Source organism: Ambystoma mexicanum, chromosome 8 (assembly GCF_040938575.1).
Source record: "Ambystoma mexicanum isolate Mex_15411 chromosome 8, UKY_AmexF1_1, whole genome shotgun sequence".
In the NCBI taxonomy this organism is placed as follows: domain Eukaryota; kingdom Metazoa; phylum Chordata; class Amphibia; order Caudata; family Ambystomatidae; genus Ambystoma; species Ambystoma mexicanum.
This window is the reverse complement of record NC_090929.1, coordinates 516,826,602-516,845,343: the sequence shown is the minus strand read 5'-3', so window position 1 is coordinate 516,845,343 and position 18,742 is coordinate 516,826,602. Positions and strand designations below refer to the sequence as shown.

At 46.3% G+C, this 18,742-nt stretch overlaps 1 protein-coding gene across 1 annotated transcript in view; it reads right to left on the bottom strand.

The window, feature by feature from the left end:
* Positions 1-18,742, bottom strand: part of PLCH2 (phospholipase C eta 2) — a 2,067,875-nt gene that overhangs the window by 1,781,887 nt on the left and 267,246 nt on the right. The window contains exon 2 of the mRNA XM_069610192.1: positions 14,011-14,604. Within this exon, the coding sequence (XP_069466293.1) occupies positions 14,011-14,164 (154 nt within the window). The 5' untranslated portion in view covers positions 14,165-14,604. The remainder of the gene's footprint in view (positions 1-14,010; positions 14,605-18,742) is intronic.

The window sequence follows — 18,742 nt, the reverse complement described above, 5'->3', positions numbered from 1 at the left end:
ATCAGGGCATGTCTTCCGATTCTCTTTCCCTAGCACACCTTTCTGTGGGGCACCATACAAGGGGTGCTTTACCAGGGAGCTAGCACTCCAACAGACGTCTGAAGTGCAGGCAGCTGACGGGACCCGGTGGCAGAAGAGGGCATGGCGAGTGGCAGAAATAGAGAATACAATTCCTGATGGACACACTTTCAGTAAAACAACGCCTCATTGCTTTATATGGCAGATAAACACAAATAACAGGGACACTGGCCAATGCATGCCACAAGTAGTACCAGTTAACATGTAAACCAACTTTTTTTCTTCAACTCCCATTCCCTTCCCTCCTGTAGAAATGTTTTGGCACCACAGCATGGCGCTAAGGTGTCACGAAATGTGGCAAAACTAAAAAAAAACTGAGAGTGGGCCTAAAGAAGATCAGCTTTGAACAGGCTCATAATCGGTCAATCCCCAAATAGTGTTCACCTATAAACAAGGGATCATTTTTTCACGTGAAAGTATTACAACGTGTACCTACAGTAGCATTAAAAAAGGAAAGGTTATCACCATGGTAACTTCGTAGAGTAGTCCCAAGCTAACAGATTGCCAATGGTCTAGTGACCAAGTTAACAATGTATGTGGGATCCGCCTACATGCGTTTTTACCCCACTACCACCACTCGACTAAATTGTACTCCTGGACAAGTTAATCTATCTGTAGGTGCCTCTGCTCCCTAATAAAACATCTGGAGCCCCTCACACACTCAAACTTTGCATATGTATTCACAACACTTCAAGCACTTGCTTAGACTCTGTTTACTTGTTTTAAATACACGCAATTCCGGCCACAACACAGTTTCTCACTCTTATAACCCACTATTTTCTGGTCAATGTCTTCCAGTAGACTAGGCGCCTGCGTTCCCTGGGAGAAACTGTACATCCCTAGTCCGTCACACACCCATACTTTCCATATGCACTCACGATGCCTCAACTCCATACTGTGAGCAGTTGCTAACCCACCTGTTCCCTGCCTTAAATACACACCATTCAGACCACAAAACTCACAAAACTCTGCGATCTTTCCCTTATGTCCCACTGTTTCCAGGTCAATGCCTTCCAGACTAGGAGACTGCGCTCCATGGGAGCGCCTGGACGCTCCTCAACTGGGACAAGGTGTAGGCGCTTTGAGACCACTCCGGTGGTGAACTGGCACGGTATAAAAAGCCTAATACTCATGATAACATTGGTGAACATTGGTGCTGCCTACAAACAGATGAACTGGAGTAGTAGCACTGTTTGAATAAAGGACATTTAGATCATATCAACTTCTGGGAACAGAGTTACCTGTTGTGACAAAATTGGAAACGGCAGGAAGACCATTCCCACACTGCCTTTCTGTGATTCGCCTTAATACTGTCAACATCCTCTTTCTCCTGTGGACACTGCTAACCACATCCTGGATTCTGATTTTTAAAAGGCGAGTTATTTGTAGAGAGATGCTTTGCTAAACATTTCACCAAGATCTTTGTGCCTTCGTTTATGGAAGGTATTCGCTCCAAAGAGGTTCTTTGGCAGGTGCCAGAGACAGAACCACAGTGGTCAGATTCAGACCTAAACAGACTACACCTTCCACTTTTTGTTCCAATTTTTGGAAAAATGGGCATAGAATCAATGTCTACAGGCATGCTGCGAGGCGAGTAGCAATTCTCTGTAGGAATAATTAATAGCAATAATTAACTCTAGCTTTATAATGGGAGCATGACCTGTTACTGCATCTTCTTGTGTAAGTCTGATGAGTACACTAGGTAAGGGTTATTTTGTTGTGGGGCGGCAGAGCTTGGTTGTGGGGGTAGTGATACAGGGCACATGGTAAAGGCTTATTGTTGTGGAGGTGGGAAGGCGGGCGACCAGTCATGGGACTTTCGCTTTGTGGGGTGGCCAGGCAGGACTCATCTCGGACTTCTTTTACTTTGTGGGTAGGAGTGAGAGCCCCTAGCATGGACTTTGGAGGTCGGGGGGGGGGGGGGGGCAGAGAGAGGGTGCCTTAGTTAAAGTGACTGAGAGGCAGGACACCAGGTAAGCGTTATTTTGTTGTAGGGGTCTGAATGAAGTTTTGTAGGGGTAAAGTTGCATGGCAAGGTGTGGGGCTATTCTTGTAGGGTCTAGGGAGCTGTGAGGCAGGAGATCAGATATGCGGCTTTTGTTTTAGGGGAGGGTTTATCATCACGCCCCCAATCAGTGTTTCTTTTGGTGGTGCAGGTATGGGCCTATTGATGTGGAGTGGTGAATAGTGACGATACCACGAGGGGCTCGTGTTTTGGGTGGGAAGGCAGGATGGCAGGTGGGGCTTGTCTAGTGAGGAGTACTATAATGTTGGTGTTTTATGTTATTTTATGTTATTGTGATTTATACTGCGCACCGCTGCCATTTTCATGGTCTCCAGGCGCTCTGGCGGGTCTGAAAATGAAGGAGGGCTGTGAGGGCTTAATTAGTGCAATAGAGAGGGAAAGCGCGAGAGAGCTTTGATGTGCTTTTGGCAGCTTCAGTTCGGAAAAACGGTCACCGGGTCCTGGGTTTGTTTTTAGTTTGTAAGGGTTGGGTGGTGTTTGTTGTATGAGTGTGTGTGGGATGATTTGTGTGTAATTGGTTTAGTAGTTTGTGGTGTGTCGTGTTTAGTTGGGTGTTGCTGTGTGTGCGCATTTGTGGTGGTTTTCAGTTTCTGCTGCAGTAGAGGTGTGTCGGTGTTTTGTTTGGTGTTTGAGGGTGCGTATACGGGATATCTGAGATTTTGAGTAAAGTTAATGATGCTAGTAGTCTGTGCTCAAAGCTTGCACTGCCTATTCATTTTCCATCCTAATATTTGAGTTTGGCTCTTGGAGCCATGCTCTGGGTACGCACTACACATAGAATGCCTAGCTCCCCACCTCTAATTAATAAGGCAGACATATACACAAACTGGCGACTCTTCTGTTGAAGCCTGTGTTCAGTTCTTGTTTTTGTTTTCACTTGTACACTGCTTTTGTCCAAAATTCTTTTACACAGTATCTTGAGTACAAGAAGCAAGATCAAAAAAGGCAAGATTGCACTACAGTTAACCGGTACTGCCAGTCGAAGTATACTCTTGAAATGCGACAGAAGGCGGGTGATCAATGAGGTGTTTTGAGCAGTGCAATCGCCAGTGGCGTAGACCGGATAGGGCCTGAATGGGCAAGGCCCACCCAAAATCTGTAAATGCCCACTTAGCAACGCTGTGCGGGCCTTTACAGATGTTAATGTCACTGCGACGGGCCCAGCTGCATTAGCTTCTGGCCCCACTTGTTAGACTATCCGGGCTAGAATTAGATGAACGTCTCCAGGCAGAGAATCCCATAACCTAGGTGTCAGGAGTTGAAAAGCATGAAAACAAGAAGAAGCACAGGGAGGAAAAGGGCAGACAAGACCCTAATACTGGAGATTGCATGGCAATAGGGTTTGGGACGGGAAAGATGGGGGTACAGAAGGAATGCACTCAAATGCATTGTTAGAAGTGTGCCGAACAAAGCAGTGGAACTGTGGTCTCAGCAGGAGAGAGGGTAGGTGGAAGCACAGTGCAACATGTGACAAGGTGTTGCGGCCGGGGCATTGCAATAGTCTAAGTGACTAGTAACTAAGTCTCCTATTACAACTTTACACTTGCACAGGGACATGAATGGACAAATCCTCTGTATAGAATGGTGAAGATGGTCGTAAAAAGTAGAGGAAAGGTAAACAGAAAACAATTTAAGTAGTGGAACATCGCTCCCGACCGTGCCCGCTCACTTCGATCGCTGCTCAAATGTAATACGCAAGAAATTAAATCGATAACAACAGACACTGGACAGCTAACATTAGCTGAAAAGATTAGAAAAAAAAGGAGTACGATGGGTAAGCCCAACTTATTGGCATACATCAGAATGAAGAAGAGGATTGAATGGCAGGATGGCATTAGGAAGACCAACATAGAGAGAACAACAATAATGAACTCCAGAAAGAATATGAGTATCTGACAAGAATGTAACAGAATATAAAGCGCTAGAGTGCCCTCAATCTAATATGATCATTTTAGTAACACCTGGGGGTGCAGAGGAGGAATAACCAGCCTGACAACAAGCAGCAGACATTTGAACAAAATAAGAGCCCAGCCTATGAGCCCTCCCGTCCCCTGCCCAGCTTGGTGCCCTGTTTGCGCGCTATATAAATATAAATAAATAAATAAATACTTGCAGAAAACCGTATAGAAAAGAACACACGAGTCACTTTCAAAAGCGTTTTGTACATGTATCCACTTGTTATATTTGGAATACATGTACACAACTTATTTTGAAAGTGGCTCGTGTGTTCTTTTCTATTTGTTTTTCTGCCTGTATTCTGGCAGCAAGGTGTGCGGGGTACGGGAGGGGCTCATATATTGGGCCCTTGTTGTGGTCATGTATCTAACAAGAACTTGGCAGGAGCATAATATTTCAGGTGAGTGAACATTCAAGTACAGTGAGAAACGTGAGCTCGGCTCACGTATTCCATGGATCTTTATTTTGGGGTTCTATGTGGCGGCGGTTGCTGCCCCGACCCCATTGCAAGAGTTTTAGCTATCCAACCAAAGTGCCACTTTGACCGCCGCCCCTCTTTAAAAAGGCACATATTTGATGTTTTTAGAGTTTAAATGGTTCCGCCCCTGATTACCCTTTCCTGGTCAAGACGCCTAGAATGCTTTATTACAGCCCGGGCTGCTTGCAACTGCAAGTTCAATCCTTCTAATGACCTTGAATGCCTTCAGGTTCTGCCTCTCCTACTGTCAGGTCGTTTGTGCTTCTTATAAATCTCTGTTTATTAACACATTGTATCACCAAGTTTTCTAAACTGACTGTTGCGAAAAGCCGCGATAACATGCAATTGTGGTCAAATGTCTAGTAATGTCACTTCCTATGATCTGAACCTGTAATTGTGGTCAAAAGCGGTGTAATGTCGCTTCCTATGATCTCATTGGAAGGTCAATGGATGTGCGCCAGCACACAAAACCCTATGATTTTGGTGAAACAACACCACAGCTGCATTTGTCTTTTCCCAAAAAAACGCCCCCTCCAACACAAAGAGCACTTTTAAGAAGTCTCCCAACCAGGGCCGGCCCTAGCTCTTACAGCACCCAGGGCGGGGGGAAAATTAGGCACCCCCAACCTTTGAAAGGCTGCCCCATGCTGATTTAGCATCAGCGCCCAATTGGAATGCAATGTGCCCCGCTCCTGTGCTGGAGCAGGGAGTCAATCACGTCAATAGAGCGCTGATGTTAAAGCAACATGGAGCAACCTTTCAAAGGCTGTCCCATGCTGGCTTAGCATCAGCGCCCAATTGCAATGCAATGTGCCCCTCTCCCGTGCTGGAGCAGGGAGTTAATCACTTCAATAGAGCGCTGATGTTAAAGCAGCATGGAGCAACCTTTCAAAAGCTGCCCCATGCTGATTTAGCATCAGCGCCCAATTGCAATGCAATGTGCCCCGCTCCCGTGCTGGAGCAGGGAGTTATTCACTTCAATAGAGCGCTGATGTTAAAGCAGCATGGAACAACCTTTCAAAGGCTGGCCCATGCTGATTTAACATCAGCGCTCTATTGTAATGAAATGAGCCCCGCTCTCATGCTATAGCGCCCAGCGCCAGCACAGGTGCAAGGTGCAATTCCTTTCAATGCGGGTCCTTACCCACCATGCCAACTTGGCGAAGCCCTTGAAAGACTGGCATGGCGGGGGCTAATGTGGAAGTCGCCCGGGCCTTAAGCCGACCCTGCTCGAAACAGCCAACTAACCATCTTGCTGGTCTGTGAAATGAAAACCATCAATAACTGAAGACCTCTCTGATTTCTATGCAATGCTTGAAAGAAACCTAATTTGACTGGGGGAAATGTGTTTCTAAGTTGAAGGGCTCGTCAGTGGAATGCAGGTGAGGCGGCGGGAGTGTGTGGGAGACATCGGGAAAAGGTACGCCAGGTTAGATCACCTAACACGCTATGATGAAATGGGCCTCCATGAGCACTCCTGCCACTGGCGGGCATGCCTCTGCAGGGACTGCAGCAAACCCCCTTCCTGGCTTTTCTTCTAATGTTTGCATTCTGCATTCCTTGCACACCACCCACGAACCACCTGCGCCACATCCCAAACACGTCTCTGATTTCAGCAACTCTGCAAACAGACAACGCCACCCTCCGAGTTTTAAGGGCACTAGCCCGCTCGTGTTTCCCGCTCCTAGTGACACGCCTCGCCGAATAGACTGTCCACAAACATGTTCGGTGCGTTTTCCACCAGCTAGACCCCGTGGTTTCCGTTTCAGAGTTAGTCATTAACATTAAAACGCATCAAATGACCCAATCACGTGACCGCATATCCGCCAGCGCCACGCAGAGCCCCTCAGGGTGGGGCTGCAGAGGAGACAGGGGCGAGGCCCGGCCTGGACGTCCTTGGGTGCAGCCCACCTTGCCTGTGACTCATACACTCAGGAAACCGCGCTGAGGAGAAACGGTTTCCCGCCTGCAACGCTACACCGCCGCTGTCAGTGCCTGACGCGCCCAGCCTTCTCGGGCGTGCTGCCCCCTGCTGCGAAACAGTTGGGTAGCAAATGTGCGAACCTGATCGCAGGTGCACTGTCAGTTCTCGAGATACAGAAAGAAACCGCAGGAGCCTGGAGAGACCAGGGCTTCACACATTCGTCGCGCTTTTGACTGGCGTGTCGGAGCAGCAGAACCAGTTTGTGAGCCCAACTAGACTGTGATTTATATATGTGGCCTGGGGAGATGGAAGGTGCTCAAGAGTACACTTAGCATAAGCCAGGAGAGGGCAGCCGAGATTGGTGAGGTCGCTCGGTTTATTTGCCAATTTGGACAATGTGTGTAATTGATAAGGGATCAGGCCTCCTCAGGTATGGATGGTGGCAACTGCTGAGTCAGGCAACAATATCATCTGATATTATCCTCCTCCTGTACTACAGACCAGTGCTTTAAATGGACAGGTACTTGCCGGGCCTCAGTACCTGCACTTCTTTTATAGTACCAGCACTTATCAACAGTAAGCAGCTACTCTGGGAAAGTGAGTACCTGCACTTCTGTATTTCTATTTACAGCGCTGCTACAGATGTTAAACACTAAACAGGAAGGCCCTCCCCCAAAGGCAACCGGGCTATACATTTTATGTAATGTTATTTTAATTGGTGATTATATATCTTTAAGACCCAAGGCCATAAAAGCGCATAGTATCAAACATAGAAGCGGCCGCAGTGGAATTAACTTATGATGACAAATATATTTGAAATAAGAGAGTCTTCAGGTGCTTCTCAGGCCTACGGGCGTGTGGCGCTCTATAAAAATTAAAATAAATAAATAAATGCACCAGATTAGATGCTCAGCAGGGTTTGGGAGAGGATTTCATATACTGGCGCCCTGGACTGTAGCACTTTATATGCCAGCAGATTTAAGATGAAATCTGGACGTAGTATCCAGTTTTGAAGAGGAAGACTGTATTGTTAGAGAGGGTTTGCGGAATTCAGTTTGGGAGGCCAAGTACTGAGGGCCGATGTTTCAAAGACATTTGAGGAGTAGTGTGGCGACTTGGCATTTTATTCGGGCCTCCTCAGGCAGCCAATGTACAGGATCGGGGCAGCACGAGCCTATAGCCGAGTCAGGTTACAGGTCATTTGGTCGAAAATAAATGGTCTACAGGACAAATGGTCGACGCAATTTGGTCGAAAGACAAATGGTCGAATGTTTTTTTGTGGTATTTTCACATTTTTTTTATTTTTTGGGTGGGGGGGTCCCCCCCGACCCTCTTTTTTAGGTAAAAAACCCTTTTTTTTCCTAAACGAAAACCTGAAAAATAAATATATAAATGAATAAAAAATTTGACCATTTGTCTTTCGACCAAATGACTGGACACCGCCGAGTCATAGTAACTATCTTAGCTTCGCTGCCTGCACTGTTTCAAGACAATATTGAAAGTATTTTGGGGCTCCCATGTAAATAGAATTGGCATAATCTAGCTTGGAGCCCACAGTGGCTCTGGCAATGATACCTAGATATCGCCAGAGAGATATGGACGGATTTGGCAAAAAAGTCTGATATAATACATCTGATGACTGCAGAGTTAATTTGGAGTCTCATTTAAAGTGAAAATTCCACCCTGGAGTTTCGCTTTTTTGACTGAAGGCAGTAGTTAAGAATCTGCTGTGCTGTGAGGGTAGAGAGCGGGGATTGCCTGAGGTTTCCTTTCCTAAGTGTGTGGTCCTCCTGAACCTACCCAGTTTTGTTACAGTTTAAACTGTACGCCTTGCGAACGAGTTAGCATGCCTTCATACGGGACCAGGGTAAGTCCGGGACCGTCTGATTCGCAGATTATATACATTGTCAGCTCGGAAGTGATTTAATCTCCCCAGTGGGCGGCCGCCGGTAGGTAGGCTCGGCTGAGTATCTCTGGGAGAAGAAGCACGCCTTCTCCCATGGTTATGAGCAAGAAGGACCGATGTGAGGTCTTCTGGAGAAGGATGCGTTTGAACGCTTGCCTCGTGGTCGGAAGTGCAAGGGGTCCCATTTTCTTTGATGAGTCCAGGCTCAGAAGTGTAAGGCAGAATAGCTGCTACGAGTGAATGCCTGACGCTTGCGGACTCATGAAGTCTGAATGAGAAGCCAAACCCGTGGTGGCCCCGTTTATTATGCTGATACTTTATCAGAGCCACGTATCATGCTTAAACCTGCCAATAGCCTTGAGGAAGCACTTTCAAATGCGAAACCACAAGCTGGCAAAATTACATCCGATGTAAAATATATGGCGTGGAAAGCACCAAAGAGTGGCACTCATCCCTTTTACGACTTTATTCAATCAGATTACCATGGGGGATAGAGATTGTGACTGGCTGAAATGATGTGACAAGTGGTTGCGGAATGCTCCAGAAGGGAGGTACTCAGCATAAACCCTATTCACTTGTAGTGCCCGGCCTATCAGCAGCAGCTGGCAGAGGAAATACTGAGTGTCTCTTCGCAGTGACTCTTAATGCATTCTCATGGGAGCCAAAAACACTGGTATTCAGGAAATCTCGTTTAGAATACCGAATTAACATCACAAATTACCCAGAATCCACGTTGTTATGAACGCCTCACAGGGATCATCCTCAACTCGCAAATTACCCATAACCCATTGTACCCTGAACTCCCCTCACCAGGCACCAAAGCACAACTTATCCAGCATTGGCTTGGTCTTTAGGTCATTAATGGGGACTTACGTCAAGAGCACAACATACCCTTAACACTGTCTTAACATGTCCCCAGTGGTTCACTTGAAATCAGAGCTTTTACACGACCCCCTCAGTCCCGGCACCCTGACAGAATGCATTTCCCAGAATTCCCATTATCCAGAATTCTTCTCCTGGGAGCATATAGGGTTCTATCAATTGCCCTCAACCCGCTTGCCCTGAGTAATAGGATCAGTTACCATTCTGCAAAAGACAATCTGACATGTGGAAGAAGTGGAGAACCTTTCGAAATAAAGAACATCATTGGCTGGGCTCTTGTAAAATTGTGAGAAAAGATTTGGGAGCCAGGCGCACAGCTCACGGGTTAAGCGCTCGCCCTTGGCATGGGGCAAGTCTGCACTTTGCAAATTCAAATCCTGGCATGGCCACTTCGGCCCATCATACTTCTGAGGCCGATACATTGAATGCTGTTAAATTAGGGAATTATAACACTCGTCATAAAGTGGGGGGCGGATTGCTACATAGAAATCTGGTGTAATATTATCATTGCTGCATAGAAATCTGATGTAATATTATCATTGTAATGTTTGTTTGTTTGTTTTATTATTTGTAATGCGTGCCAGACTCAGGGGTATCTCAAATGGAGAGAGTCCATCATTCAGTAAATGTAGGTAGAGCGAGCCACTATCTTAAACCTGTATAATCTGAAAGCGAGGAGGGAGGGAGATTGAGGAAGATTGAGACGACAGTGGAAATTTGAATCCTAGAGGGGTATAACTCTGACACCAGCCCTAGAGGACATGTGTTAAGACTTGTTGTGAGGAACCACGGAAGTAACCTGGAAACGTCGGTAACCGTATGGAACCTCTTTCCGCTAGAGGTAAATCAGACAGCTGCAGTAACAGAACTAACACCCCGGGACAGAACAAAAACTGAGGAGGAATTGTGATATGAGAGCAAAGACCACTCAGTACGGGATGGATCTATGGTGTTGAAGCAGCCAACAAAAACGATAGAGTACACAGGCCTTTAGACACTACTATGATTTGCACATCTATACTATTAAGTAACTTTGATGAGCTTAATATCATAATATTTTTTTTTAAAAATGGGGTAAAGCTTTAAGGTATATTAGCACATGGATATCAATGTGCAGCTCCTCTGAGCTAAACCCAATGTTCAGAATGCAGTCCATAATCTCTGGTATAGACCTACTTCCAATCGTTCGGACTGGAGGAGTAGCCTGATTAGCTCATTAGCCATTGTCTTCAACTCTTTAAAGGAAGCGAGGAGCATGTGCCGCTCAATTCTCCAAATTAGCAAACCACAATGAGACACACATGTGTAAAGGTTTATGATTTCTTACTTGTGTGTACTGATTTGTTTTCACCACAATAAAAACACATTTTGTTTAAGTTGCTTAACTCTATATGCTAAAATGTCATTATCGCATGGGATAATGCTACTTCCACAGCTTTGCCTCAGGCAATAACTTGGAGGGGGTCATTATCCCACAATAATGACCCCTTCCTCAACCTACAAGGCTTAAATGTCAGCCAAGGAAAGGAAAGACACTTCTTCCTCCACCATCTGCTTGAATATAAGTCAAAAAATGTTGAGGGAGATGAAACCTTAATGCAATTTTGAGTCCTCTGCATAAATAGCACAGCTAGCTTCACAGTGATTTGCATCTGTATTAAGGATTCGCATCTGAGATTGAATTCTTTAAAAGTTGAATGACCAGTCCTCAAGCAGAAGGTTTCTTTTCTTACCTGGGGAGGGTCATGTTTACCTGATCGCTTGCTCAGATTCACGCTGGGAGAATTTCAGCCTCCAGATAAAAAATCTAAATTTGGCATCCATGGCTGGCAGGATCAGAATTCTCCAGCGGTGTTGGCCCTGTGAGGGGTTGCACAAACAGAGCAATTTTCGAGCAGTTTGCTGGACCGTGAGAAGAGATCAGATTGCCCTCCACCTATGACAGCCCGCCTCACCACTCCACCTATGACAGCCCGCCTCACCACTCCACCTATCACAGCCCGCCTCACCACTCCACCTATGACAGCCCGCCTCACCACTCCACCTATCACAGCCCGCCTCACCACTCCACCTATCACAGCCCGCCTCACCACTCCACCTATGACAGCCCGCCTCACCACTCCACCTATCACAGCCGCCTCACCACTCCACCTATCACAGCCCGCCTCACCACTCCACCTATGACAGCCCGCCTCACCACTCCACCTATGACAGCCCGCCTCACCACTCCACCTATGACAGCCCGCCTCACCACTCCACCTATCACAGCCCGCCTCACCACTCCACACCTATCACAGCCCGCCTCACCACGAGGCGGCATGGCGTCCTATCCACTTCTGCAGTGCTTTCGTTCACATTCCTGCACGTTGCGTGGGATACGCGGTGACACGCTGCCTGTAATTACATATGCTGCCATGGATAACGTCTAAATACATTAATTGCCTGGAGCCTACATCGCCTAATTAAAAAGGCGAAACTGAGTCCTGGAGCTCAGCAAAGATGTTCGAGTAATTGGGGCATTTGTCAGGGATGCTTTGCTGTTAACAGGGCATCAGGTCCCAGGCAGCTGTCAGTCACCGATGTGTACTTCTCTCTCTCAAAGTCTCTGGGGGACGTGGGGGCAGAAGCACGTCGAATCCAATACTGGCAGAAGGTTGGCAGTGGCACAGGGTATCTGTGGTGTCCTGATCTCCTCTTCTCACTTCTCGATTGTTGGCTGCCACTTTACAAAAAAAAACAGAGCACTCCGCCCCTCAAAAGGGCTTCTGTTCTTTCCTCTTGCAGAGTAAGGTCTGGATACCCCTGCAGGGGGGCACAATACGCCACTCCACGGACCAGCCTAGGTGCTCTGCGACTGTTACAGTGGTGATTTGGTGCAGTGAAAAACCCTACTAATATGTTAACATAGCACCGCCCAACACATGTTAATATTACCTTGTAAGTTGCTATTTTTGTTATTATAAATCATAAACTGGTTCAGCACAGGTTCTCATCTTTGTGCCATTGTATGGGCACTTCCGGTGAATGTCTCCACCATCTGTACATGTGTTATTGGAATTCGTTTCTGATCTGAGCTCATGCCGGTAAAATAGCTCAGAGGTTGAGCGCCCGCTGCTGCTATCTCTCTGTGATCTAGAGGTCGCAGGCTCGCATTACGGCAAGGCCAACTCCGCTTTCCATCCTCCCAAGGTTTATATATGAGTACCAACTTTTGTTGAGATGATAAATGTATGTAAACATGTTCTATGTACAGCGCTTTGGCACAAGCGCTAACTAAATAACAAATCATTATCTGAACTGATATCCCTGCTGCTCAAATAAATACAAAATAAATAACAATTCTAATTAGTATCGCCTTTCACCATGAGACTAATAATCAGCAAATCAGCAAGGAATTCACTTTTTCAGCTTAAAAAATGGCCCAGAAGATGAAGAATCGTGGCATCTTTCCTTGTGAAGGAGCACAAGAGCAAAACATATATTGGTCACGTGAGGTGAAAATGCCATGGCAGACTCAACTCAATCCGCCAGTGCCCAATGTTTCCTCCCAGCAGACACAAAACGAAACATACTGTGTGTTCAAGATCACAAGGTTGTACTGCATTCTTAATAAAGGGAGCCAGACAGGGAAATGCATTTCTCGTGGAATATGTGACATAATGCAACAGGGCATAGATTGTATAGAACTGGATGGAAGCTTATGAGCGGTCAATGTCCTACTATACGCTACCGGCTGGTTGCTCAGTTGTTAAAGGCTGAAGTCTGCAAATCTACAAATGTAAACAAGGAATGGGTTTCTTTTAGCATTTCTAGAAAGGAAGAACACCTAACATTCACGAACGGCTTAAAACCTGCTTATTCAACTCACCGCGATTAAGATGGATGCACGCCCCTACAAACAATACTCCTGGGCCAAAGCAAACCTGGGACAATACAGAATGAAAAACCGGCAATAAAACTACTCAACGCCCAGAGATCACCAGAAGCCAGCTAACCAACCCCCCCTTCTCTTTTCCACATCCCCACAACTCTCATGTACGACACATGCCCAGAGGGCTAGTGAAACAAACCCACCAACCAAAACACACAAACCACAACCCTCTCTCTAATCATGCTACAAACCCAATATCTGCAGGCAAGAAACAACTCAGACTCTAGACGCCACCTTTCCGGACACAACAGGCCCAGTGCACATAGCAAAGCAAACCGATAAAGATCACACGCACAGACGCCAGTTTCTCCTGGTTCTGCACGCATCGACAGATGAGCACAACCTCTACCCTATCCCTAATTTCCTCACTAACCAAAATAACCCACTTTTCATACAGAGCCACGTGAGCACCTGAAGACCATGCAAATGGCAGCGGTGCACGGTATAAATCAACATAACACACCATAAACAACTACACTAAAAGCAGTTTTTGCTTTTTGCTGGTAGACAACACCTGGTCAATTGCATGCATCCAGGTGAGTTCAAAGATACACGTGTCCTAATACATTAGATCAACCTCAGTATTTTTACCAGTTCCACTGCACTCGTGTTAGTCCCCCTACGCAGTGTTACATGCTATTGAAGCAGGTCAGATATCTCTATTTTTCTGCTTTGTGCAGAGAAAAGGAATGCAACTGCTTTTGGGAGTCTATGATTTTTCAGGGATCCATCGTAAAGGTATGTTTTGATAGTTGACGGTCCACGGATCTGCCAAGACCCAGCCCACTTTAAGCTCTGCCACACAGTGTTTAAAAGTTGTTTCACTTACCCACACCAATGGTGTTTTTGGACAGGAAATGTTGGCAGTTGCCCTTATTCTGCGCCAGTGGCTCAGGGGGCTTCATCGGGCAGGAAGGGAGTTCTTGAGATGAGGATGCCGACCTGTTCAGCTCACACAGAGATCCTTTGTGTTGAACTTCCATTTTGTAATCCAAGGTCTGATGAACCAGAAGACCGTATTGAAAGTGGTGTATATTCCCCCAAGTAAAATTGCTCACAAATCCAGTCCTCGTTCAGTGGAAAATTGCATTCAGGCGATTCCGGAGGAGCTTGGTGAGGTTCCAGTGATTAGTGGTTAAACCTTCCGGCATTGCAAGTAGGTCTTTAGTTCGACATGTCCCTGTATACGAGGGAGACACTTGTCGGCATTCCCAAGCAGATGTATGCCTTTACACAGATGATATTATCACCCACACATTTTGCGCAGAGCCCCTCATTGGGTGGTAGATGACGAGAAAACCCTCGAGTGTCAAACCTCCGAGACGATCACCCAGAGGATGGACCAATATCTTATACAGACAACTGCAGGACTTCTCCAATCACCTGAGCCGCACCTGGGCCGCAGCTGGGCCACGCCTGAAATCTGGAAAAGAAAAAAACAACAACATGTCAAAGGTAGAAAAGAAAGTGAAAGCGTCCTGAGCCTCCTCAGGTCAAGTGATACCCGGTGTCATTGTGCGCGATTCACTCAATCCATCTATCTCTAGAATGCTCTTGCGTTTGGTGGGAACATTTTTCAGAATACACATTTTACACAGGTATTGATATCCAAGTTCCATGTCATTTCAACGACATAAATTACTTCGTGGTAAATTACTTCACGAAAATAACTTCGAATGTTTACTTCAAACTTTCTTTTAATTTAGAATTACGGGGGGGGTCCCCTCAAAGCCCCTACCCGAACACTAACACCCCTACCCCAAAGCCCCACCTCCCTTTTTCCCTTTAACCCACAAATATATACACATTCGAAGTAAAATATCGAAGTTATTTCCACAAAGTAAATTACCACAAAGTCATGTATGTCCTTTGTGGAAACAACGGGAGACCCATAACCACAGTATAAGAGTGACACGGGAACACTAAAGTTCGGTGAGTGGGTAATACAATTCAGATGAATTTACTGCATGGATCTAAATGCTTGCAAAGACTGTCAACATGTATTGTCCCTTTTTTGTATTGGCTGCCAGTGTACACCATGATGACATAATATTGTGCCACCATTTTTCTCCCACTGTGATTTTGCTCCCAGCTGCCCCACTTTAATTCTGCTTCTTTTTCTCTCTGCAGGGATTTTCCCATGAACACAATTTCACTTCAGTGCAGACTTGGTACTCACCGCTGCCTGCTCGCTATGTCTTCCCCCAATGTGGCCGCAGTATGCACCCAGCAACACCAGCCGGTCCCGCAGTGCCTCAAGCACCTTCCTCACAATTACCCAACCAGAGGTGCCCAACTAACAGGAGGGTGGCACAACCACACCTGGAGCCAGATTATCTAAACTTTGACCTTGCTCAAAAAAATTCAACAAATTAATTTAGCACCGTTTTTCTGCTTGCATAATAGGAAATGGAGCAACCATGTTTTACCCTAATCCATATTATATCAAAATGTTTCCACTATCACAAAAAAGCAGACTGTTTCCTTACCATGTCTGCTGAATTACATAAAAATAGAATGTAGTGAACACATTCCTTTTCATGCCGTGCAGCAAATGTGGGCCTCACTACAATTTTGGCGGTGCAGGAAAAAAGTGAGGTAATGTATGCAGGGAGTACATTTAACATCCAAATATCGGCAGAATTATCACTCGCCAATTCCGCCGGCGGTAATGCTGCCCAAAATCCCCAGTGGATGCCATGAGTTACACCTGCCACCACTACTTGTAATCCCGTGGTAAGCCCATGGGACCAAGCGGCGGTCACAGTAATTCTATTTTGTGCTATTCCGGCAGATTTACCACCCGAATACCACCAAATTCGTAAGGAGACCCAAATTACTAAAGCACTTGTTGATTTTTGCCCTAGTGCAAACGTTTGTAGATAATATGGACTGGGACAGAGCCTGTTTACCCTGTTCCATATTCTCGAAGCAGCAAATCAGGTGGTAAGTGCATTTGATGACGTTTTAGCATTGATGCAAATCTTAGACAATCTGGCCCCTGATGGATGTCTAATAAGGTCCATAGAGGCCTCCAATGACTGCCCCCTGCTCTAAGATGCTCAGGTTCTACATTCCTGCACAGAATACACATGCCAACTGTGCCACCTGCACTGTATCATTCTCAAACACTGAACCTGATTACAGCGAGGTATATTTCACCGACCTATTTCCTGTGCATTTCATCGCAATATGGAGGGGGGATTAGGGTATTAAATAACATGTGGTTGATGTGAGTGGGGCACGGGGGGCTCCCCGCGCATACATTTGCGGCGAAAAGGCAAAAAACATGGTCTCAAAATCGGATACCCAGTAAGGGGTGCCATGTTTTCACATAGATCCACCCGCATATGGCAATGAAAACCTCTTCCAGGTGGCACAACTAATCAGAATGCCAGCCAACATATATATCACAGTTCCAACCCATGCATCCTCGCACTGCGGGGCCGGAGGCTGCCCTCTGCCCACAGGTATCTCATTTGCTCTGGACACAAACCCCTTAGAAGCAGACCCACGCACAGAAAACCCAGCTATGTCCATTCTGCAAGCATCAACACAACAGCGGAGCTATCTTGCATTGTCCATCTTTCCACAGTAAGCAAACCTTGTCTCCCTCTCGCCCTAATCTTCAATAGAGGCAAGAGACCGTGCAGTGGAGCGTGCCATAATAGCCATTAACACAGTACATCATTATGACGTGTTGGTCATTTTAGATGCCCTGCAGTAGGCAATTTATTCCACTTCTTTGTTTTCTGACAGGAGTGAAATGAAGGTGGCTTATAATTCTTCCCTTGACTCCTATTAATCCTCGCCCGGCCAGCTATGGGCAAGTCAACAGCAGTCAACCCCCATCTCGCCACAAAGGTTACACTTACTCACATTATGACAATAATTTGCCGCAGGGCGCATTTTGAACACTCGTCACTTCCTAATTTCACGCCCCGCCATTCCAACCATCAGGTCACCCTGATGAGCCTCTTATACTGTGCTCACCTTCTTTGCCCTCTTGTGCTTCATCCACTACTCAGACCCCCCCCACCCCCAGGATATAGGGGCCTTTATTCAGAAATGTTGCAGCAAGAGAAGGGGAACTATTGCGGCATAAATATGTAAATATTTGCAGCATTTAGGCTTAATTAAAATAATCACAGGTAATTAAAGAATTCTATTTCTAAATATCTATGTTGTGCCTCGAGATTGAAAACAAACTCTCACAAAGGGGTTCAGGCATATAAGTGATCTGTGTGGCTGGAGGCAGCTGGCACTGTGAACACTGCATTTCTGAAACTGACGTGGATTCCGGCATATAAGCGATGTGTGCGGCTGGAGGCAGCTGGCACTGTGGACGCTGCATTTCTGAAACTGACGTGGATTCTGGTATATAAGTGATGTGTGCGGCTGGAGGCAGCTGGCACTGCGGACGCTGCATTTCTGAAACTGATGTGGATTCTGGTATATAAGTGATGTGTGCGGCTGGAGGCAGCTGGCACTGCGGACGCTGCATTTCTGAAACTGACGTGGATTCCGGCTTATAAGCGATGTGTGCGGCTGGAGGCAGCTGGCATTATGGACACTGCATTTCTGAAACTGACATGGATTCCGGCATATAAGCGATGTGTGCGGCTGGAGGCAGCTGGCACTGTGGACAATGCATATCTGAAACTGACGTGGATTCCGTCTTATAAGCAATGTGTGCGGCTAGAGGCAGCTGGCACTGTGGACACTGCATTTCTGAAACTGACGTGGATTCTGGTATATAAGTTATGTGTGCGGCTGGAGGCAGCTGGCATTGTGGACGCTGCATTTCTGAAACTGACATGGATTCCGGCATATAAGTGATGTGTGCGGCTGGAGGCAGCTGGCACTGTGGACGCTGCATTTCTGAAACTGACGTGGATTCCGGCATCTAAGCGATGTGTGCGGCTGGAGGCAGCTGGCACTGTGGACGCTGCATTTCTGAAACTGACGTGGATTCCGGCTTATGAGCGATGTGTGCGGCTGGAGGCAGCTGGCACTGTGGACGCTGCATTTCTGAAACTGACATTGATTCCGGCTTATAAGTGATGTTTTATTTATCGATCAAAAATAATTATGAAAAGTGGCAGATGGGAAAAATACTATAGTTTTCGTCTTTTTTAGCAGAATTTCAGAAATTTGTCAGAACATTTAAAAATGGCAAAGAGTGCACTTTGTTGTGGCAAGAGCAATGTTTCTATAAGCTGGACGGTCTGTCTACTGTAGGTTGGTCGCCAATGAAGCTCTGGGCACTTTTTCATCAAGATACAGTTCCCTTCTCTGCTCCTTCTGTTTGCGTTCATATTCGCTTGCCTGCATATTTGCCGCCACCTTTTTGGGCTCCTTGCCAAGAACGCAATATTGTTCTCAAGCCTGAATTATGATTGCATGTATTCTTGTGCATTACTTTGCATTGTTTGAGGATGCAATGTTCTACACCCAGCGTCATGTAGAACCTGATCCACATGCCGTGATATCAGACTTTAATTGCACGGATTCTTCTTCATCGTTACTTATCTGCCTGCATGTGATATCATACACCTAAA